Source organism: Podarcis pityusensis (genome assembly GCF_964106645.2).
Source record: "Podarcis pityusensis genome assembly, chromosome: Z".
Lineage (NCBI taxonomy): Eukaryota > Metazoa > Chordata > Lepidosauria > Squamata > Lacertidae > Podarcis > Podarcis pityusensis.
Genome location: NC_138044.1, coordinates 16,080,496 through 16,104,287, shown reverse-complemented (window position 1 = coordinate 16,104,287; position 23,792 = coordinate 16,080,496). Strand labels below are relative to the sequence as shown.

Genomic DNA, 23,792 nt, shown 5'->3' with positions numbered 1-23,792 from the left:
AGGAGTTAGATGATGACAGGGTCTCACTCCTGTCAGCAACAAGGCTGTAGCATTCTGCACTAACTGAAGCTTGCTGAAAAAGCACGAGGGAAGCCCCACACAGAGTGTGTTGCAGTAGTCCAAATTAGTTGGCAGAGGTTAGGGGAGAATCTTGTCACTGTTGCTTCAAAAAAAGAAACAGAGTGATATTTGCGGTTTAAGAATACAATTAAAATATAAGACTGCAATTAAAATAAATTGAAATATCCATGATTTAAATTATGCATTGTTTATTTATTTCCTAAAATTTTATACTGCTTAATTGTAAACAAACAAACCATTGGTTTAAAACTTCAGTTTGAAACTTTAGGAGTTCTCAGATTTCATTTTTGAGGTTGTGCTTGGTTGCTGGGAGAAAGGAACCAAAATAATTCAGCGGGCTTCTGGGAGCCTCCACAACTAAGTTTGGAGGCCTACAACTGAGGATGGAGTCTACCCATTGTGTCTCTGTAAGATTTTTCTGAATTGCATCCAGCCAAATTCTGCTCAGAGTAGACTCGCTGGCATTAATGAACCAGTAGCTTCAGTGAGTATTGTCTGACTAGGACTTATATTGGATACCAATAATTAATTCTAAGGTAAACTGTAAATTAACCTGAAACAGATACAAGTGACAAGAAAGGAGATTCCAACTAAACGCTAGGAAGAACTTTCTGACAATGAGAGCTTTTCTGCAATGGGATGAACGACCTCAGACAGTGATGGACTCTTTCATTGGACGTTTTTATACAAAGGTTGGTTGACTAGGGATTCTCTAGCTGTGATTCCTGCTTTGCAGGGGGTTGGACTAGATGACTCTGGAATCCCTTCCAACTCTACAGCTCTATGATTCTATGAAATTGAGACATGAAGCAAAAAGGGGAGGAGAAAAACCAGCCCAACTCCCCCACGCCCTCCTGTCTTGTACTCTCTACAAATACCTGAAGAACGAGATCATCACCCCACTCATACTAACCATCCCAGGGCGCTCAACCACTGCCAAGATGTCCTTTCTTCTAACAGATCAAAATGAGCAGATAGCAGCAAAGGTTGCTAGGTTCATAGCAGGGGCAATCAGAATAAGGGCCGCTAACTGACGGCTGATTCAGGACTTTAAATTGTGCTCTTATATCAAATTTCCTTTTCTGCATATACTGTAATGTTTTACTGTTGCTATGGCTATTGGCTAATGCGAATAAAGTTTTATCTATCTACCAGCCCACTCCCCCATCGCTCCGGAAAAATTCCTGTAGTTTCAGGTTGCACCTAAGGCTGGGGCAAGGGGAAGGGTCACACAACAGTGTGGTCACCCCCTTCCAGTGTTCTGAAATATAAAAACCCTGCAGTTACTCCCACAGAGACGGGGAAGCAAGGTTTCGTTTGCATTTTATTTTATTTATTTATTATTGTGTTTGTATTCCACCTTCCCTCAAAGGACCTCAGTTTGACATACAAGGTTCTTACCCTGCCCTGTTTCATCCTTGCGACACCCCTGTGAGGTAGATTAGGCTGAGCAGCAGAGATTGGCCCAAGGTTGCCCAGTGAGGTTCCTGTCAGAGTGGGGATTTTTAATCTGACATTCAAACCACTATACCACACGGGCTTTTGCCGTTTCAGTTGACTTAATAAGAGTATTACAGTGGTACCTCAGGTTACAAACACTTTAGGTTACAGACGTTTCAGGTTACAGACTCTGCTAACCCAGAAATAGTACCTCAGGTTAAGAACTTTGCTTCAGGATGAGAACAGAAATCACGCTCCAGCGGCGCAGCGGCAGCAGGAGGCCCCATTAACTAAAGTGGTGCTTCAGGTTAAGAACAGTTTCAGGTTAAGAATGGACCTCCAGAACGAGTTCTTAACCCAAGGTACCACTGTACTATAATAAAGACTTTGGAAGTTTTGATGTGTGTGTGTGGGGGGGCAGTTTTCAATTTCATTGCACTCCGCCTGAGCTCTTGGATCAATTGGGAATAGAGCCAGTGTCGTGAAGCCTTGGTTGGGTCATGGCCTCTCAGCCTAACCTGCCTCACAGGGTAGTTGTGGGGATTGAACAAGAACTAGGACCAGGGTTCAAATCCCGACTCGGCCATGAAACTCACAGAGTGTGATCTTGGGGGATATTCACTGCCTCTCAGCCTAACCTACCTCACAGGGTTGCTGTGCTGATTAAATGAGGGGGGAAATATATATGCCATCTTGAGTTCCTTGGAGAAAAAAAGTGGGATATAATTCAATAAGTAAATAATAATACAAGTGACGTTGGGTCAGGATTCCTAAATAAACAGCAGTTTGGGACAGGCAGTAGGGACCGATTCTTTTGCCAAGCTAAGAGTCTAATATTTCATCCAGGGTGGTGTTAACCTTGCCTCTGTGGAGACTAGACAGATGGCTTTTTTTTTTTTTCCTTTGAATCATATTTATTAAAGTTTCCAAAGATATAGAAATACAAAGAAAAAAGAAAAGGAAAAAAAAAGATATTTAAAACCTTACTTTCATTGCCTGCTTTCTTGGACTCCCCCCCCCCCCCCGACTGTATTCCCCTTTCCTTAATTTGGTTCTACAAGCTCTCACTCCCAATTTGAAGCTTAATTTGTTTAACCCACTATCCAAATTGAATTGTACAGATCTTACACCGTCCCACATCATTAACAAGAAAAGAAAAAAGATTTTCCCCAAGATCCACCCCAGTTCCTTCCACAAATTCCCTTTTTTTAAACACGTCCAATCAAAATAAAATGACATGCGTAAGTTATATAAAGAAATAGAAAATAGAGATATAAAAAAAAGAAATTCAAAAGATTGTTACACAGCCTTTGGATTCCAAATCTCCCCCCCCCCTCCCCGGTTTGAATTCCCCATGTCCATCAGTCTATACATTATCAGCCTGGAAGTCTCAATTCATGGCCAAATTTCTCCCCAATTCCATCTTGCCGGTTTTCTTTTAATTTATTAATTTTAATGATATTTAACTTCAAGTGTCCAATCTAACAAAGGCCTTTAATTTCCTTGATCTTTACCACTCCTCCCATTGTTCTTTCCGTGTCGTAATCAGTCCTTTGTTCTTCTTATTCCTCACTTTCTCAGGTTTCTTGTCCTGTTCAGCTGCTAAAACTTTCTTATTCAGAAATCTGGTATCTCTACAGAGGTTTGTTATTCAGGAACAAAAACTTACGTCCAGTCCCTTCCTTTCTTCAATAGAAAATTCTATTGTCTCCTTTAATGTAAATACCTCTGTAGACAAAATACTATTTCAGTTTTGCAGCTTTCCCAGAAGATAACAAGTCCTGTGCAAATCCCGGAGTATTTTTCCACTTACGACCGTTCTTGTAATGTCCCAATACCCCTCTAGGGGGATTATAATAACTTTGTATCCTCTGATCCAAAAGTCAAATTGTTGTTCCTTATTTTCCAACAGTTTGTATCCATATTATAGCAAATGTAACAAAATTAACCAGCAAAGTCCTCGTAACAAAGTCCTCTTTATATTCTCCAGCTTTGACAGCTACTTTGACAGCTGTCAAAGTCTCCGTCTCTCTTCACCAGGCTCCGCGGATCGCCCCGGTTCCCGGGGGGGGGGGGTTGCATTTTCCTTCTCCCCCTCCACTCTTCTCCTCCAGCACAGTTCTTATAATTTCCCATCGTGGAATTAATGATTTTTATCAGAAATATACTTCCCTTTGGACCTTGGCTGCTCAGTCCTTGTTTGGAATGCTTACAGTAGGGGGGGGGATTGACTTCCTTTTTAAATCGCCCCCGCTCGTGCCAAATCCGAAATTTTGAACCCGGTTTCCCAATTACTCACGGGTTGTTGTTAATAGTCCAAATTTTCAATGGAAGAAGTCAGCGCTCTCCGTCGAATGGCATGCGGCTGCGCTCGGCAGGGAAAGCAGAAGACTCAAAGCACCACGCCGCTCCCCGGCACCCGATCCGAAGCCTTTAAAAAGGCTCCTTCACGAGTCGGGAGGCCGCTAATGGTGCAAGCCGAGTCACCCATGTCCACGGACTCCGTGCCCGTGGTTTTTAAGGGTCCCCGCGTCGCCGGCGCGGTAGGACCCAGCCCCTGCCGAGCAGACTCCCTCCGGAGCTCGGAGGGAGTCCGCCATTCGGCGATGGCGCCAACCCGGAAGTCTTAGACAGATGGCTTTTTGCCAAGACCTGGCAAACAAAAGATGACGATGTGTTTCATTTTGAGAAGGCCTTTCTGCTACCCAGACTTTGCATCAATCCAATCTATACACGGTTCCCCCTTATCTCTCCCGCTCACAGAAAGTTGCCTTTTCTGTTAATTGAGGCGTAGCAGAGTGGCATTAATTGAAAACTGGCTTCTGGAACAAAGGACATGGGGATTTAGCAGGAGGGGTAGATGGCTAGCACACTAAAAGGAAAAGGAAATCATAGCTGTGACAGCAGTGAGCAGGACTGTGGTACTGTGTGTGTGCGTGCGCGCGCTCCGTGCCCTGTGGAATTTCGCAACCTGGGTATATATTATGCAATCTGTGCGCTTTGGCATAATCAGAGAGAGGTTGGTTGGGGCAAAGGCAGCGGCACCTCTCCCACAACCCCCTTGGAATTCCTATGCTTCTAAATACCCATTGTTGGAAGCCACCAGGAGGAGCTAGTTGTGGGTTACCACTGCGTGGCCACTGTGAGAACAGGATGCTGGACTAGATGGGCCTTTGGCTTGATCCAGCAAGCTCTTCTTCTTCTTTTAAATAGTTTTTATTGATTTTCCAATAAAAAACATCCAATTAATATATCCAATCATAATACTCCAATTAAAATAAAAAACTAAAATAAAGAAGACCAAATTATAGTCCAAATTATATTTATTAATTTTTCAGAGCTCCCCATGGTCTCGATCTCTGAAGCAAGTCTCCAGATCCAGCCAGCTCTTCTTACGCTGTATTCAGATACCCCTCTGGGTGCTGAGATTTCACTTAAAAGTGCTGTACTGTAGTATTTGCCGTCAAGGGGACTAGAATGTGTATGTGTTTGTTTGTTTGTTTTTAAAAAGTTGAGGTTTACAAGAAGCTGAATTCTGTGTCTGATGCCAGGCTCTTGCACTTTTACAATTATTAGTACAGTGGTACCTCGGATTAAGAACTTAATTCGTTCTGGAGGTCCGTTCTTAACCTGAAACTGTTCTTAACCTGAGGTACCACTTTAGCTAATGGGGCCTCTCGCTGCCGCTGCGCCACTACCATGCGATTTCAGTTCTCATCCTGAAGCAAAGTTCTTAACCCGAGGTACTATTTCTGGGTTAGCGGAGTCTGTAACCTGAAGCATATGTAACCTGAAGCGTATGTAACTTGAGGTACCACTGTAGTGAGTATGGGGTTGTGGTGTGTACGTAGACCTGGGCTGTGAGCAAAGGGAAGGGCCATAGCTCAGTGGTAGAGCACCTGCATTACATGCAGAAGGTCCCAAGTTCAATCCCTGGCATCCCCAGGTAGGACTGGGAAGGTCCCCTATCTGAAACCCTGGAGAGCTACTGCCAGTCAGTGTACGTATATGGTATTGAGCTAGATGGACCCAATGGTCTGATTAAGGCAGCTTCTTATTTTTCCATATGGTGATTGGAGTATCTGCTTTGGAAATAAGGCTTGCCTTTCTCTAAACCTGAGCTACCCTAATTTCTACAGTAGCTATGATCTTAATAATGCAGGATCCCAAGAATCTTGCTTGCCTGGGTTCCTGAAAAGCTTAGTGGAGATTGGAAATACTATCCCAGGCAGGCGTTAGGGCTTGAGAGCAGGTACCAGCTCCAGAACCCAGGACCCTGGAGAGGTGAGGAAGGAATTTAGCACCACCCTCCATGTGGCCAAAGGCAAGAACTCTTCACTGTGATAGGCTGGAGTGGGTCATGTGATATCCACAGGCCACATGGAAAAGCTTCTAAGTCAGACTGGCTTCCTGCTCTGGGTATCACTACTGGAGTCATTAGTGGGAAAGTGTTTTTAGCCTGACCCACATTCTCCTTCTGGGCAACATGCCAGTGGTAGGTGGGGCCAGAGGAAATAATGGGCGGAGCAATGAATGCATATTTTATCTTTGTACAGTAGACTTGTTTCTACACACCCTTCTGTGTCCTTCAGGCAAGCAAGAGACATGATCAAAGTCCACTGACACATTCCTGCATTACAGGGGGCTGGACTAGATGATCCTTGGATCCCTTCCAACTCTACAATTCATTCGAGAGTCTGCCCTTCCCTTGCCTGTCTCCTCTCCTTTTGACTTGGTGCTTTGTTGATGGGTTACCTAATACCTGCCTTGAGGCATGATTTCATAGGGCCGATGAGGTCACCACTTAGTGACTTTCCTGCTGAATGTATGAGCTGACTCCCATTAGAAAGCATTCTTTGAACACGTAAGAGCATTAGGAACATAGGGAGCTGCCATTAGTCCACCTAGCTCAGCATGGTCCACACTGACTGGCAACAGCTTGCCAGGGTTTCAGGCAAGGATATCTTCCGACCCTACCTGGAACTTGAACCTGGGACCTTCTCCATGCAGAGCAGATGCTCTACCACTGAGCTACAGCCATTCCTTGAAATTAAGATCCTAGGCCTCATCATTCTGAAGAATGACTTAAACAGAAACACAGGAAGCAATGCCTTATACTGAGGGAGACTATTGGTCCATCTAGCTTCATATTGCCTTTGTTCACTGAAAGCAGCTCTCCAGGGTTTAAGAAATAATAATAATAATAATAATAATAATAATAATAATAATAATGGTGGTAGTAGTAGTAGTAGTAGTAGTAGTAGTAGTAGTATGGTCCTCTGGACAGTGTCAGAAATTATTATGCTTCCAGCTGCATTTTGAACATTTACTAACATTTACTTTGTTAAGTGTTGATATTTACCAGTAGGTGAGAAAAAGTGGAATGGAATTTGGGCATTAGCCCAAAGCATTATCAACAACTGCAAGCATTCTCTGATGTTTCCTTTTCGTCTCCAGAACCACTGAGTATTCTTCATATGTATTTCCCAAGTTTAGAACATTGGGTTGTCTCCAATGTTTGCCCTACTCAGCATACACCCATTGAAATGAACAAATGTGACTTAGGTCCCATTAATTTCAAAATGTGTTTACTGTGAATTTAGTTGGATGCAAGCCAATGCATCTACTTTGAGTAGGACTATCTAAGGCCTATTAATTTCAGTGCGTCTACTGAGTTGTATACATTATTTTATTTATTCATTATGGCTCCTAGCTAAGCCTATGCCTCCTGAGAGCAGACCCACTGAAATTAATAGACTAGGACTAAACTAGGACTACTATTAGAGGCAACCCCCAAGCCCCTCCATCATTTTCCAAAACCTTGTTCATTCCCCAAATGCTACCCCCCCTTTTCATTGCCTGCTGGTAAATTTCAACACTTGCCAAGGCACGTCAGTTGGTAAATGTCCAAAAAGCAACTGGAAGCATAATCATTCCTGACATTGACCTGGAGATAAACCCCCCCCCACAACTTTTATTGTTGGCAATAATGTACGCTAGTCCTACCCAACCCTCTGTGCTCCAGCTGCTTTGGACTTCAACTCCCATCAGCCACAGGCAGCACGGGCAATGGAGAGGGATGATGGGAGTTGGAGTCCAAAAACATCTGGAGGGCCTCAGGGTTGGAGCAGGTTGATGCATAAACTTCTTTCCTTTTCTCATTTTCTTTTCTTTTTTAACAAAGCAACACTGACTTAAAAAACAAGATAAGACATGATTTTTTAAAAAAATCAAAGCAAAATAAAAAGTGCTTGCACGAGAAGTCTTATTCATCTGTGCTGTTCTCTCCCCACCCCCCACCCCGTTTCTTTCCTCCTCTCTCTCCCCACACCCAAAGGATTGATCTAAAAAAAGGCTAAGCAAAGAGAAGACAAAAGGAAGAGCCTGCTAGGCAGCCCATCCGACTGCCTGACTGGCAGATTCCAGTTAGCACCTTATCAGTGCAGTGGCAGATCCTGCGTTTGCTACGGCAACCCAGAGCACCAGAGACAGCGGTGGAGAGGGGAGGGCAGTTTTGTAACCAGGGACGACAGCAGCAACACTGCCACTGGGCTCCAGCGAGGAGGAGCGAGCAAGAGAGAACGGATAGGAAGGGAAGAAGGAGAAAAGGCTGTCTGGAGAGAGGCAGAGAAAAAGCTCCACGAATTTCCCGTTTCTGTTTTGCAAAAAAAAAGGAAAGGCAAGTGAGCTTGGCGAAATCTCGTCATTTTTATTTCAGGAGGGCCCTGCTGAAACATAACAATACGACCTTCCCTGTTTCACTGGGAAATAATAATTGTAATAACGAAAGGTTTTTCTCTGTCTTCTCACTCCCCACCTTCCCGTTTTTTCACCAGCCGGTATGGAGGGAGACGACCGCCTCGCCATCTGCTTGTGACTGCTTTGCAGAGCTGAGTTGTGGATGCCAGAAAATAAGGGGACGTAAACCTCCACTGGGACTCCGGATCCGGACACTGGAATTGCAGCTGAACTTATAAAGCTTATTACCCCCTTGTTTCTCTTTCTCTCTCCCCACCTCTCTCTCTTCCCCCCTCCCCCCTCCGCTTTCCATCCCCTCCCCCCCCCAATTTTTTTGGGGTGTGTGTTAGCGCTACTTGAAGGAAATCGGAAGGGTCCGGTTTGGCTTTGAAACTGAGACAGTCCCTCTGTCGTTCTCCACCCTTCACATCAGATCTCTCTGCCCCCCCACCCCCCCCAGCCCGCCTTCCTATATGCTTCTCCGCTAAGTGCAAGAAGGGCTTTGAGAGAAATTTATGCCCTGTTAAAAAGTCCAGTGGACAAACCTTGCCAGATCGAGATGGGGAAATCGAACAGCAAGTTGAAGCCTGAAGTTGTGGAAGAACTGACGAGGAAGACATACTGTAAGCCATTCCTTTCTCTCTCTTTTTAATTAAAAAATTACTTTGAACAGCAAAAAAAAATAATAATCTTGGGTTCTCTTAACGGTGCAACTTTCCAGGTACTGGAGCCAGCTAGGATGCAGAGAAGGCCTTGGACTGCAGAGGGTGGGGGGGGGATCTTTGTTGGTTGTAGGGGATTTTGGGGGGCGGCTGGGAGGCAGAGGGGGTGTACTTGTGTGATGACACACAAAGACTTTGGCCAGGAGATCTGGGTGGTGGTGATAGTGGCAGGATACAGGGTCTGCAAGCCTGCCGTAGTTGAGTGGTGCAAAATCTGCTGCATTGATGGAGAGGCGGGGTGGTGGTCCGAGGTGCTGGCGTTGGGAGTGAGGGTGGGTGGGCGTGGAGGGAGTAATTTTTGCAAGGAGAAGCCTGCTGAGGTGGGGTCATTAGTTCCACGCCTCCATAGATCAAAGTAAAAACAATAATAGAAAAGGCAAGCAGGTTCTCTTTCTTCCGCCAAGGAGGCTCACATGTTCTGTGGTGATTCATGTCGTGTTGAGATGCTCTCGGGCGGCATCGCAACATCGCCCCCCCTTCAGCTTCTCCTGGGGGTGGGGACTGGCTGTGAGCCAGTATGGAGTCAGGATGGATGTGTGTGAGTTCTCGTGTGTGGAGGAGAGAGGAAGGGGAACGTCATGCACCATAATAGCCAAGCCTCCTCGTTCATTTCTGGGGAGCTGATAGCCCGCTGTAGCCTGGGGGCTCGGAAGGGGGGGGGTCGTGGCAAAGGCAGAACGGTTTGTCTTTTTGCCAACCCTGAAACTGGGCATTGTGGGGCGGGGAGAGATTTAACAATCTGGAAGAGGAAAAAGAGAGAGAGAGAGAAAAAAAAATGTGTATATGGAGAAATAAAACAAAGGGCATTAGGTGAAGATGGATGGCTGTATACAAGTTCTGTGCAAAGGAGGACCCACTGAAATGAATGGACCCAAGTTGTAGCCATGTGCATCATGTTCAATGTGGGTTTCCTCTAAGAAGGACTTACAGTGTTGGGAGCACCCCCGTGGGGGGTGTAGTTTGTGCTACTCAGAGCAGACCCATTTGTTTTTAGCCAGTGCAAGTCCTACTCAGAGTAGACCCATTAATAACATAAGAAGAGCCCTGCTGGATCAGATGAATGGTCTAGTTCAGCATCTTGTTCTCACAAGAGCCAGCTACTAAATTGAAAACAATGGGCACAGCTAACTTAGACCCATTCATTTTAATGGGTCTACACTAAGCAGACAAATGTGACAGGCAACTTGTATATATATTTGGTCCATTTGTGGTTTCCTTTGGTATTTAGATGGAGCTTTGTTCGCAAAGTCCTGAATTTTAGCTGGAGAGCGCTCCTTGGAGTTCTGAGATTCTGTACCTTCCTCTCCCCTATTATGTTAGTGCAAGGGAAGCAAAATGCCTTTCTAATAATGAAAGTGGGTCGCTGATTTGTGGTGCAATGACTTTTCCTATGGCGATGGCGGGAAGATGGCTCTTAACTCATGCTTGGGATTTCTGTGTTTCAAGTTGTTTTTCCTCAGGGAAAACAAGAGGCCGGGAACTGTGTTGGAGATTGCTTCCTCTTTTCTGCCTGTTCAGTTTGGCTCACTTACTCAAGTCATCTGGAGAGCTGCTCTGCTCTTTAGGGGTGGTTTCCTGCTGTACAGATAAAGCCAGAATGTGGTTATATTAGATTGAAGGAATTCAGCTTCTCTTTCTCCCCCCCCCCCACCTTTTCACACTTATGTTTTATTAAGTTTCAATATTTTTAACGTATACAGTCAAAACTCAATTTCATCTTTTCTCTTTATTTTTGTTGGCTTCCCACCCCATTTTCCATGGAGTTGTTTTCAGGGAGTGGGATCCTGTTTTTCCTGTCTTGTCTGTGCCCTATCTTAGCATAGTAAATAAAAAATAAAAAAGCAACTTTTTGGAAGTATTATTTCTGTATTATGAAAGTTGTATTTTAAAAAACCTCATTTCTTCTAAAGAACTCAAGAGTGCTTTCCTTCCTTGCATCCTCATTTTTTTCACTGCAACAACCCTGCAAGGTAGAAGAGCCTGGAAGGAAAGTGGGGGCTGGCCTAAGGTCAGCCAGTGAGTTCTGTGGCTGAGTGTGGATTTGAATCTGAGTCTCTGGGCTCTGCTTGATCCGTTGTTTGTTGTGTTGTACTACCTTTTCAGAAGGGTTGTGTGTGTGTGACAGTACATTGAACTGCATGGGAATATCAGTTCATTGTTTGCTGAAAATATGTATGTGACATATTTATCTATGTGGGTAGTTAACTTTTAGAGAGGACATGTCACTGTCTCCCACTTCCATTGCTGGGTTTGAAAGAGCTTTGTTGTTTTCAACTAGGTAGGGTCCATCCCATGTTCCTGATTACATGAAGACTATAACTTTTTTTTGTTTATTCAAACCCACTGGTATCTCCCAACAGGGCTGGGAAAAGAGTCCTGAATCTCTGGAGAGCCACTGCCAGTTAGAGAAGACCAGACTTCCCCAACCTGGTGCCCTCAAATGTCGCTGGACAATACCTCCCAGCGCCCATGAGCTTTTGGCTATGCTGACTGGTGCTGATGTCCAAACACACCTGGAGATCACCAGGTTGATGTTAGCAACGCTGTTCTCAATAGGCCGATAGTATGATTTATCATAAGGCAACTTTTCTACATTCTTATTGACCAAACTTTTAGTATGGAGAGGGCTAATGGACAGCTCTTTCTCTCTTATACAGCCAGCTGTTGTGTGCATTGGCAGAGTGAGTATAAGTATCTCTGCCCCATTCTGTTCCTCCCTGCCCCCTGTTCTGCCTTCTCCCAGGTCCAAGAGGACCCGTATGTCTGCGATCGCATGCCAATTGGAAGCACCTAAAATGTAATGTGCCTGTGATGCTAGGAGTCTGTGACGAGGGTGCGGCTGTCTCCCAGTTAAATCTGATTGACATAGTTTCAGAACAGATGTAGCCTGGATAGCTCAGTTGGTTAGGGCATGGTGCTGGTAATGCCAAGGTTGCAGGTTCGACCACCATATGGGACAACTGCATTTCTTCCATTGCAGGGACTAGATGATTCTCAGGGTCCCTTGCAACTCTATAATTCTATGATTCTATGAATGGAATATGGTAGAGGTTGGTTCATTAGGGCAAATGGGGCACTGCCCCCCCCCACCTCAGACTGCCCTCAGCCAATCCGTACCTGCCTGCCTTCTTGCAACCAGTCAAGCTTCCTCCTCCTCCTCCTCCTTCTCTTCCTCCGTCTCAGTGTTGCCCCTTGTAGAACTAGGCAGGGAGGAGATGGGGACAGAACTAGAATTAGTTGGCTCTGCTTTTTGTTGCCTCTGGCTTCGCCCACTGCTTGGGCACTCTGCCTTCTGCCCTATCAGCCCCAAATGAGCACCAGTCTCCAAAGACTCTTTTAACACAGTTAATTTAAAGGAATTAACGCTGATATGAGGTGTGTGGGTGGCCAGCCCTTGATTTTTAAAAAGAGGACTTAACCCAGTCCTTAAATTTGTTGATCAATATTTTTTAGCCATGCTGGCTAAAAGGAGCCTGTGCAGACAGATGGTGGGGACAGATGACCAGGGAGGGCTGGCTGGCTTAATGCCCTGCTTGGGAGGTTTGCAGAGGTCTTTGGCTGGTTCTTTTCAGAAGGCAGATGCTAAACAGGATGGCTCCATTGACATGACTAGGTAGTCCACCTGGTTCTCAGGAAAGGAATTCATAAAATTAACTGCCTGCCTACAGCATTTAACAGAGATAGTTAGGAGGGGTGCCTCCAAGTTCAGGGGCAGTCTACCTCTGAGATGCCGAGAAGCTCAATTCAAGCTGCTGGTGTTTAACCTTTTAAAGGCCTAATAGGCCAGGGGATAGCTGACCTTTAGATCCTGCTGGACTACAACTCCCATTACCCACGAGAATTGGCCCTGACAGGTTGGGGGCTGATGGTGTTGTAGCGATGACCACCAACTAGGATGGTTTTAAAACAGAATTGCAGATTTGTGGAGGATATGGCTAATGGCTGCTAGCCACAATGGCAGTATTCTCCCTGCACTGTTAGAGGCAGTAATGACTCTAAATACCAGTTGCTGGGATTCATAAGTGGGGAAAGTCACCGATGCTCTCAGGTCCTACTTTCTGGCTTCCTACTGGGGCATTTGTCAGCCACTCTGAGAACAGGATGCTGGACTAGATGGTTCCCACCCCCTTTGGCCTGATCCAGCAAGGTTCGTCTTATGCTCTTCCTATTTTAGGCAGCTGATTTTAAAAAGTAGCTGTTTTTAAAAGGTTGGTGGGGGCATGGGGGGGTATCTGGAAAGCTAAATGGTGGCATATTTCTTTGTCTCCAGTTGCCCCGGGACAAAATCTAAGCAGAATGGAGCGTATTGACATCTAAACAAAAAGTTTTATGCAGCCCCAGCAAGATGATGAGCCAAGCAATATGGGAACCAAAAAGCAAATCTGTGAGGTGAGATCTTCAGAAGAAATAGACAGAGCCCTGTCTGAGGCTTCGGAGGAGGCCTCAGACACTGACATGACCAAAGGCAATATAAAGCCCGCCCCCCCGCCCCAAAGGACAGTAGCTGCCACAATGGAAGAGGACAGAGACTTAGATGAGTACATTAATAAAATAAGGCAAGGACTGGTCTTGGTCTGGGGAGCAGCTCTAGCTATTTGAGCAGAAATTTGATGTGCTATCTAATCAACTGTCATATATTTCTAAAACAACAAATGATGCACACAATCTTGCTCTAACTAACCAATCTGAGATCCAACTCTTACAAATGATGGCTAGGAAGCTGAAGGAACAATTTGAGAGGGATAGGAGGAAATTTTTTCATCTACAACGCCTACTGGAGAACCAGGAGGAGGGGCGGGGACATGGTTCAATTCATTATTTACTAGATACTCTCCTTGAATTTAAACATACCATTGTCGCCCATAGAAAAAGCCCATCGGGTTCCCGGAGGCAGAAGCAGAACCAGGGAAGCCCCAAGAGAAGTGGTAATTCTTTTTGAACAGAATAGACTCAAAGACTCAATTTTCAGAGCACTAAGGAATGTTAGAAACCTAAAATATGGCGAAGCCACCACTGAAATATTTCAGGATAACAGCCCAGCCACACCGCGGTGGCAGAGGGCTCTCCAGCCTTATACATCAGCTCTAAAAGAAGTGGACATAGCATATTGCTGGGGCTTCCCTTTTAAGCTGATAGTCCGGCTAAAAAGCAGAACCTGGGTTGCAAGTGATAACCAGCAGACTGGCAACATACGGAAAGAGCTCCAGCTCCAAGCAAGAGATATCGCTCCTCAGCTCAAGCGCACAAGAGCACCTTCTCAGGCTGGACAACCAAAAAAGGGCAGAAAGAAATAAGGCAACTCCAATTAGAAAGTAAGAAATTGTTTTGTTTTGTTTTATTTTCATGCATGAAAAGCATCTGAACTCCACTCTAACAAGCACAACAGTAATTTGGAAGAGCCTTTGTCCTTAGGCATTAGGAGGTGTGCAGCTTAGCAACAAGCCCCCGCCTGCCCCCTTAATTGATCCTGGGTACCATGGGAAGGATCTCCACCACTCCCACATTCCTGTTGGCAAGCAGGGAAGCACACTCTAGCATTTGTGTATGTAGTTTTCAGTTTATGTCCTTTGATTTCCAAGTTATAGAAGTCTAGCAGAAAAACCGAGTTTCTTGAAAAATTCCATCTTTAATAGAGCAGGAACTACATACTTAGCATTTAACTCTCTGCTATGCACATTTCTACCAACATTACTTTGATTCCTCAAAGCCAAACTACGTAAAAAGCTTCTCTCCTTCAACGTTAGAGGGGTAGGATCACCAATCAAAAGAGCCAGAGTGGAGGCAGCCCTGCAGAGGGAACATCCAGACATTGTTCTTCTGCAGGAGACGCATCAGTGCAGGAACCAGAGGGCTGCCTTGCTGGATAGGCGAGAAACTACAAGCCCCCGGGCTCTGGGAAAGCCAGAGGCGTGGGTGTCCTGATAAGCAAGCACTGCCCTCTGAGTGTTGAGGAAAGTTGGGAAGAAACCGACAGGCAGATACCTCTTTGTTCAAGGTGTCATAGGCAGCCATGAAATCACCATTGCTTATTTTTATGCACCCAACTCAGCACAAGAAGACTTTCTCCGGAAGATGCTAACATAATTAGACCATTTAAAAAGAGGACAAACCATAACAGGCAGAGACTTCAATTGCTGCAGCAATGACACAAAGGACCGAAGTAGGCACTGATCTGTGAACAAAATCTGCAACCCATTCTAGGTGGAAATATTAACTGAAAGGGACCTTGTGGACCCCTGGCAGACACTACATCTAGAAGGCAGGGAATTCTCATGTTTTCCCCATAAGTCAGTGCCACACTAGACCTAATATTAGTACCTAAACCAATCCATTTCTTGGGAATAAGTCCTAGGGGTAATTAAGAATTTAAAATCCGGAAAGTCCTCAGGACTGGACGATTTTACAGGAGAGTTTTATAAAGCATTTCGCAATGAGCTTGCCCCATGGCTGACCAAACTGTACAACTAGAACGGGGGGGGGGGGGGAGCACTGATGCTACTTTGAGTCATATAGTTCTCATTAATGTAGACACAAAGTTGTTCACATCAATAATGGTCAAGCGTCTAAATATGTTTATAACTCAGTACATATCTCCAAACAGGGTTCATGCTGGCCAGAAGAGAAGCATCACAAGTTTCATTAGGACACTAAATGTTATACATGAGCTAAATAGAGCTGAATAATCTCTCTTGATGCCATAAGACTTTTGTTAGAACTGATTCATTGTTTCTGATACACCAGCTAACCAAACTGAAATTTGGATCTAAGTCCTTGCACCTCATTAAGCAATTATACTCCAAATCAAAACCAATCATTTCAATCAATGGCTTCGACTCTCAGGCTATCGAGCTGTTAAGGGACACCCGACACTCTGCTGCCATTGCTGTTTGCATTGATCATAGAGGTATTAGCCATTCAACTGCACAAAGACACTTTTATAGAGAGAATGAGGTACACAAAATGAATATGTTTGCAGATGAGACCCTCTTAATTCTGCAAAATCCACTTAAGTGGCAGTTAGAAATGTATCACAGGGTAGCAGGATTGTAAATCAACTATTGTAAATCCCTGCTCCCTCCTATCAATTTAGACTGGTTGCTAGTTAACTCTCCATTTGCCATAGCACCTGGAGGATTTAAATACTTACTGCAGACACAAGACAACTGAGACATAGAAGCTATAGGGAATTGTATAAAAAGAAATTTGGGAATGGAAACATCTTAGCCTTAGCTAGTTGAGGCAAATAGCCATGGTCTAAATGTCAATGTTACCTAAATGCTTACACTTCCCCCCCCTTCAAGTTTGCCTATTCTCGTCCCTCCTCTTCATCTAAAGAGATGGCAAAAGAAACTCAATGCATTTGTGTTGGGAGGCAAAAAATCTAGGATAAGCAACAAAACTTTGTAGACATTGAACAAAAGGAGGAGTGGAAATGATAACTTAATGTTCTGTTTTGCTACTTATCAAATCATTGATCCCATTGCTCAGGGTAAGAACAGAAGACCCTTGGGTCCAACTTGAGATGGTCCCTTCCACACCTTCAATGAGAAGTCACCTTTTCTTACCTTTGTATATGCAGGAGGTAAGGAAAATAGACCATCCATTTACAAGATAAGTACTGATAGTGTGGAGAACATGGAGTGAAACACTGGGCCCTAACCCTCACCACTGGTCCCATTCCTCTATCATCTAGCTTTCAGCCACACAGATAAATATCAACTGTTTAAGGATTGGGAAGATGTAGGCATTTACATAATCCATGACCTGCTTCCCAGAGGGAAAGCAATATCCAAAAGAAATTGCAAGTTAAATTAAAAGGCATTTGAACTACAGCACCTGGTTTGAGGTAAATCAGGCTCATTCTTTTGCACCTTGTTTAGAGAGCAGGGGAGAGGGCTTACACACACTTACCTTGTCTGAATCCTCCTACAGCAAGTCAGTCTATGACCTGATGGGTGCTGCTTCCCTAATATACAGCAATTGGTAATGTCATAAAGCAGGAGATGCTAGAGGCCTTCAATTTTTTATAGGAATTAGGCCACCCAACTGAAGATCACAAATGGGAGGGTAGCTGGACACCCCTCTGCCTTGCTGCCGTAAAACCATCTCTGCTTGCTTACAGGAGGCCTTGCTCAAGGTCATTCTGCACTGGCCCTGGATACCAGTCAGGCTTGCAGAAATTAATCCCTCCTTTTCCCTTTCATGTTGGAAGAGTTGTTGTGAACTGGGGTCATTTATTCATGTCTGGTGGGAATGTCTCCATGTTAAAAACTTTTGGAATAGAGTATTCTCCATTATAGCCACCATGATAAGCCAACCCCTTTCTCCAAATCCTGCCTTAGCCCTACGATCTTTGGACATAGACTTGGGCTCCGTTCTCCACCACAGAGAACTGGACAGCTTCTTAATGACTGCAGAACAATTAGCAGTAGCTCAGCAATGGAAGAACCAGACTGAAATATCCCTGAGCATATGGGGAAATAATAAATGGAATACAGCAGAGTCTGAGGAGGGCAATTAAAGGCATATGCATAGAAACACCCTCCAACAAACACGGACCCCTTTCTTTAACTATGTTAACAAGCAAAATTATACCAACCACTCGATATTCTCAGTCGAGAGGTTATGTTAAGTAAAATGTTTGAATATTGAGTGTGTAAGCTTACGTCTAAAGTCAATGGATAGAATGAACACTATTAGATGTAATGCTGGGTACTTGTATCTAATATTTCTATTTATTTAAAAACAAAAAAAGTTAGTTAAAAATCAAAAAATGTTTATAAAAGGCTATTAATGGGTTATTGATTTATTTTTCTGGTTTGATGTTTTATTATTGATGCCCTGGGTTTGTTTGTTGGGTTTTTATTTTTTTAATAATATTTTGATCTTGTGGTGTGAGTCAGCATGTGGATTGTTTCATATGTATATGAAGCTCTGGATTTGTTAGCCACCTTGAGTCATGTCTGAGAATTAGGCAGGATAAAAACCGATAAAAGTCAATGGGGACTACCAGCTTGGAGGCTTCCTGGAGATGTCTGGCTGGCCATTCTTAGGATCTTGAACATCAGGTAGATCAACAGTGTTTAACGTTTCCAGATCCAGGGCCTTCTTTTAACCCAAATATGCATCTGGGACCCATTTCTAAATCTTTCATCATATATTTGCATAGCAGTAATGCTCCTGTTGTGACCCACCTTGGATCTGGAAGCACCGGTTGAAGACCAATGCCCTAGGTAGACGACAGCTTTGTCCCTACACAACACTTCTAAATGTTGTACAAATGAACTTTTCAGACAATGCCTAACAGGCTCTCTTTCCATCCTCTGCTGATCTTTGGGCTAATCTGTCTTTTGAAAGGACTCTCAACTCCCCTGTTTAACATGCTTCACAATCTGATTTCATTAGTCAACGAGCCACTGACTTATTCTATTTGGCGTGATCAGTTTGCATTGAATGGGGCGATTCTCTTGACAAAAAAAGGAAAAGAAAAAAAAGGTGGTGCTGTTTTTAAGTGAAGATTTGGGGGCATGTTTCAAGCAGTGTAGGGTTTCTGCCCCTCCTTTCTTTTCTCGCCTTGGAAATGTGCAGATTGAGTCCGAGACTCCAGCTTTGGCAAAACTGTTGAATCCAGAGCACGTACCCAGGCAAAGGTGTGCTCACTCCGCACCCTCCCTCCCCTTCCTCTGTTGCCGCCTCTGCTGCAGTCCACAGAATTGCTTACCCAAAAAGGCAATCAAAGAGGACGCCACAGGTTCATGTGTTTTCCCTGCACAGTGGTGCAATGCACAACCCTTAAAAAGCCAGCACCGTTTCGAGAAGGCTCAGAGAGCAGGCAGCGTCTTTCCAAAGAATGCATGGCAGGTTGCTGGTCCTGCTGGATTGGATTGGCAGTCTGTCGCAGCCTGGGGGTGGTGGGCAACAACTAGTGGCCCCCAGAGCCTAATCCCATGGGGTGCCAGTTGGTCGCTCTTCTAACCCAGAATTTCACAAGTGACCTGGAAGGAAAATAAGAAGCTGCCCTGTACTTAGTCCGGCCCATAAGAACATAAGGCGAGCCTCCTGGCCAAAGGGAGTACATCTGGTCCAGCATACTGTTCTCACAGTGGCCAGCTAGATACCCCAAAGGGAAACCCTCTAGCAGGACTTGAGCACAAGAGGACTCTCCCGTCCTGTGGCTTCCAGCAACTGGTATGCAGAAGCATTCCTGTTCTGACTGTGGCGATAGAGCATGGCCATTGTGGCTAGTAGCAATGGATAGCCCTCTCCTCCATGAATTTTTCTAATTATTACTTTCATCTAAAAATAAATTAAGAAACCAATCCTCCTGATTCTGAATAGGAGATGCTGGGGATTGAACATCGGACCTTCTGCATGCTCCACCTTTGGGGAGAAGAGCTATGCTGCAATGCTGTGTTTTAAATGCCACATTACTTTGATAGAAGGGTTGGTTTGTTGTTGACTGTTGTAAAACACACTTTGGTGAAAAGCGGCCTATACCTACTGGAAAGGAATGTGTAAAATAAATACAGTGGTACCTCGGGTTACAGACGTTTCAGGTTACAGACTCCGCTAACCCGGAAGTAGTACCTCTGGTTAAGAACTTTACCTCAGGATGAGAACAGAAATCGTGCGGCGGCAGCAGGAGGCCCCATTAGCTAAAGTGGTACCTAAGGCTAAGAACAGTTTCAGGTTAAGAATGAACCTCCAGAACAAATTAAGTTCTTAACCTGAGGTACCACTGTACTGGTTTTGCTTTCCCAGCAAACCAGCTTCCCACCAGAGGTTATGGATAACCTATCATTCGGCTTCCTCTTAGAGGCTGCCAGCCACTGAATGGCATTTCCTGGGAATCACAAGGGGGTTCAGTCCCAAGGACAGAAATTTAGGTTATCAAATGTGGCAGTGGCTAGCTGGAAAGGGAACAGCATCAAAAGTGTGGTGGAAGCCAGGTGGAGTGTGGTGCTGACATTTTGGCACTGGGGGTGGAGAATCTGAACTCAGCACCCCCAGTGTAGTAATATAATGATAATATTAACCACTCCAGTTAGAGTTGGGAGAAATTCCTGCCTGAAACTCTGGAGAGCTGCTTCCTGCTTGTCACTGCAGACAGTATTGAGCTTGATGGATCCCGTGGTGTGATTTGATTTAAGGCCACTCCCTGCAGTTATCATGATACATTGTCAATCTTGACTCAGAGACTTCTGTCTGCTGGTTCCATTTCCCAAATCCTGCTGAGTCCTTTTTCTTCAATATTTAATGGCATCTGAAGAGATTTTAATTGCGAATTAGCGTAACTTTCTGTTGCTGTCCCTGGGGGTGGGTGAGTGAGATGAGTCTGCTCTAAGGCCTTTTGTTAGGGTGTTGGGAGTGGAGAGACTGGCTGCTGCATTCTTAGGAAGCAAGCCTAAAAATAAAATAAAGATTCCAGCAGACCTGGGAACTTACTTTCAAATTTGCCAGCCCTGGACTTGGTTTTGGAAGGCTTTGTAGCATCCTGCTTCCCCTGCCAGAGGTAATATGCCTCGGAATACCAGTTATTGCAAATTATTATCATTCACCTTTAGAAATCAACAGCAGCAACACCAGGATGTAGTCCACTAAGGCACCATCTGCAGCATACCTTTAAAGCAGAACCATGTCATTTTAAACACCCATGGCTTCCCCGAAAGAATCCTGGGAACTACAGTTTGCTATTAGGGGCCAAGAGTTGTCAGGAGGCTCACACTTTACCCATCACAGAGCTACAATTCCCAAAGTTCCCTGAGAAGAAGGATTGCTAACCCACTCTGGGAGTTGTAGTTCTGTGAGGGGATGAGTGGGGGTTTCCTAACAACTCTTGGCATGTAACAGCAAACTACAATTCCCAGGATCCAATGGGGGAAGCCACAGCTGCCTAATAGCCCACTGATTCTAGAAATGCATGGGTGTCATGCCTTCCGTCTCAGAATAAGCAGCACTTCCACCCACGCTTCCTGGGTGCTTGGAGAGCAGTGAGGAATCTGGAGCAGGTTTTTTTTTTTAGTTCTCTGTTTTTTGTCTTGACCACCCAACCTTGTATCTTGACAGCTCGGCCGGGTGTCCATGAGGGAGCAGAAATTCTGCATAGGTGGGTGAGCTGGGTGGCGGAAGGGGAGAGTGGATCTTCCACGCCTGCTCTGCTGAAGCAAATTTTTAAAATGTTGCTAGCCTTTGAAGAGACCCTCTCCTCTCATTCAGATGGCACAGATGCAAGCACCAGGGCTGAAGATACGTAGGCATTGTTTTAATAAGCTCAGGAGTGTCAGGGATTTCTTTATTCTCCAGCTCCCCGCACACAATAGGTTCCACCCCGTCAACGCCGCCTTTCCCCTCGCTGTCGTGTGACACTGGCCTAGCAACAAATCAGTGCTGGAAGGAAGCCAGCTGCAAATCCCCTTTGGGAACAAATTTCTGAAAGTCGGCATCTCATATTTAAGCCTGGCGAGGAGGGAGGGTGGGGACGAGAAATTGCTGGCCTATTTCCCAATGAGGTGTTTAGTGGAGAGCAAGGAAGCATTTTACCGCACTTGTGACGGCTGCCAGCCTCCCTGGCCTCATGCCAGGAGAGGGTGGGGCCCAAATGGGAGTGGGTGGGATCAGAGTGGGAAGTGGGAGGAGTCACCCTGTCTCTCTCATTCACACACACACATATGAGAGCTGGTAGTGGTGTAATGGTTAGAGTGCTGGACTAGGGTCTGGGAGACGGGTTTGAATCAGGTCATGGAGCTTGCTGTATGGGTCACAGTCACTCTTTCAGCCTGACCTACCTCACAGGGTTATTGTGGGGATTAAATGAGGAACAAGACAAGGGTTCAAATACCCCAATCAACCATGAAGCTCATTAGGTGATTCTGGGCCAGCTGCTACCTCTCAGCCTGACCTACTGGGCAGACTTCTTGCGGGGTTTAAATGAGGACCAGGTCCTGGGAGAGACCAGGGTTCAAATCCTCCATGTGGTCATGAAGCTCATTGGGTGACCTTGGGCCTGTCACTACCTCTGAATCTAGCCTATTTCATAGGGATTAAATGAAGAAGAGTAAAACTATGTATGCCACTTTGAGCTCCTTGGGGGAAAAGTTGGGATAGAAATGCAATAAATAAACATTGGTGTCAAACACATATTCAGCACACACTTACCGTGGTTGTTTAACAACTGCTTTTATATTTATAGGGGTTTTTTTTGTGTGTGTGTGCATATAGTTTTAGGTTTTTATTTATTCATTTATTAAATTTGTGCCTCGCCTTTCCTCCCAAAAGGGACCCAGGGCATTAAGCAGCAAAATGTTAAAACAGCACAATTTAAAATTAGATTTAAAACAAACACATTTAAAGCGTTTAGAAACCATTTAAAACAATCTAAAGCTTTTTTAAAAAGTTTAAAATCTCTAAATACATTGAAAAGCCATTGCAATATACAAAAAGCAGGAAGCCTGCATTTAGAGACCTAGTGTGTAAGGGAGAAGGCTATGCTGGGATCCGTTATCCTGACATGCAGGGATTTTGTTGTTGCTGTATGGAGCAGCATGCACCTGTGGACTGTAACTGAAGCCCAGGTGTAGGTTGACTACCTCAACAAAATGTAGACTTGAATGAGTTACATACTTTTTTTTTTTTTGCACTTTTAATGTTTAACTTGAATTGCTGGAATTTTGATGGGGCAGGAAATCACTGAACCAAAAAGCATTTAAAAAAAAATAAAAGCCAAGAGCACCACCAGGATCTCAGTTCTCAAGTAATAATCAATTTCAGAATTATGAATTTATAAAGGGTTTTTTAGGTGAGAAATAGCCTGTTTTATGGGTTTGCAAAGTTTTGTGGAGGTGGGTGTTTGTGTATGTGGAGCTAACATCTGACATGAAGTTGATAAAGGTCTGCTGGACTTACTTGGTGTCCCCAGGATACAGATGCAGGAAACCTGTGGATTGCTTTTTAACAGAGAAGCTTTTGCCTGGGCCTGAAAATGCAAAGTTTTCAGTTTAGCAAAATCCACATCCTGCAAATATGCTATGAAATTTGCCACGGATCCTCGTTGAGCTTTTCTGCAAGATCGTAGTGGGAGATATGAACAGGGTTGGCTCCAGCACTTGGAAGCTTGTGGCGACTGCCAGGGACCCCGTGCCCTGGTAGGCCCCACTGCTGATCCTTTATCTGAGCCTCACTGGATGTTCCACCAAGAAACCATTTCCATTTCCTACAACACTCCCAGCTTAGCCTCACTCTGATGCATTGTGGGAAATTTTAAAGATGAGCTCCTCCTTCTTCATAGCCCTGCCTGTGCTGATTGTTGAGACCTAACCTGGAAGGAGCAGCCGCCACTCATGGGACTGCTCCCCCACTCTACCTCTGCCATTTAAAATAAAGGTAAAGGTAAAGGGACCCCTGACCATTAGGTCCAGTTGTGACCAACTCTGGGGTTGCGGCCCTCATCTCGCTTTATTGGCCGAGGGAGCCGGCGTCCAACTTCTGGGTCATGTGGCCAGCATGACTAAGCCACTTCTGGCGAACCAGAGCAGCGCACGGAAACGCCGTTTACCTTCCCACCGGAGCGGTACCTATTTATCTACTTGCACTTTGAGGTGCTTTCGAAATGCTAGGTTGGCAGGAGCAGGGACCGAGCAACGGGAGCTCACCCTATCGCTGGGATTTGAACTGCTGACCTTTTGATCGGCAAGTCCTAGGCTTTGTGGTTTAGACCACAGCGCCACCTGTGTCCCATTTAAAGTAGTACAGTCCAGACATGGATTTACAGCCTCAGTGAGAATGACAGGCAGGGCTGTCAGTGGATGAGGATTG

At 44.9% G+C, this 23,792-nt stretch overlaps 1 protein-coding gene and 1 long non-coding RNA gene across 3 annotated transcripts in view; one reads left to right on the top strand and one right to left on the bottom strand.

Annotated features, from left to right (window-relative positions):
• The window catches only part of NCS1 (neuronal calcium sensor 1), a 63,439-nt gene that overhangs the window by 8,686 nt on the left and 30,961 nt on the right, over positions 1 to 23,792 (top strand). The window contains exons 2-3 of one of the 2 annotated variants that reach the window (XM_080989991.1): positions 7,859 to 8,200; positions 8,358 to 8,882. In XM_080989991.1, the coding sequence (XP_080846117.1) occupies positions 8,819 to 8,882 (64 nt within the window). In that variant the 5' untranslated portion in view covers positions 7,859 to 8,200; positions 8,358 to 8,818. The remainder of the gene's footprint in view (positions 1 to 7,858; positions 8,201 to 8,357; positions 8,883 to 23,792) is intronic. The other variant, XM_080989992.1, reaches the window with a different exon arrangement.
• Positions 8,892 to 23,360, bottom strand: LOC308468077. The gene is made up of 3 exons (XR_013981450.1): positions 22,884 to 23,360; positions 20,427 to 20,539; positions 8,892 to 10,559 (listed from the first exon to the last, which is right to left on the bottom strand). It is a non-coding gene; the product is annotated as an uncharacterized lncRNA (long non-coding RNA).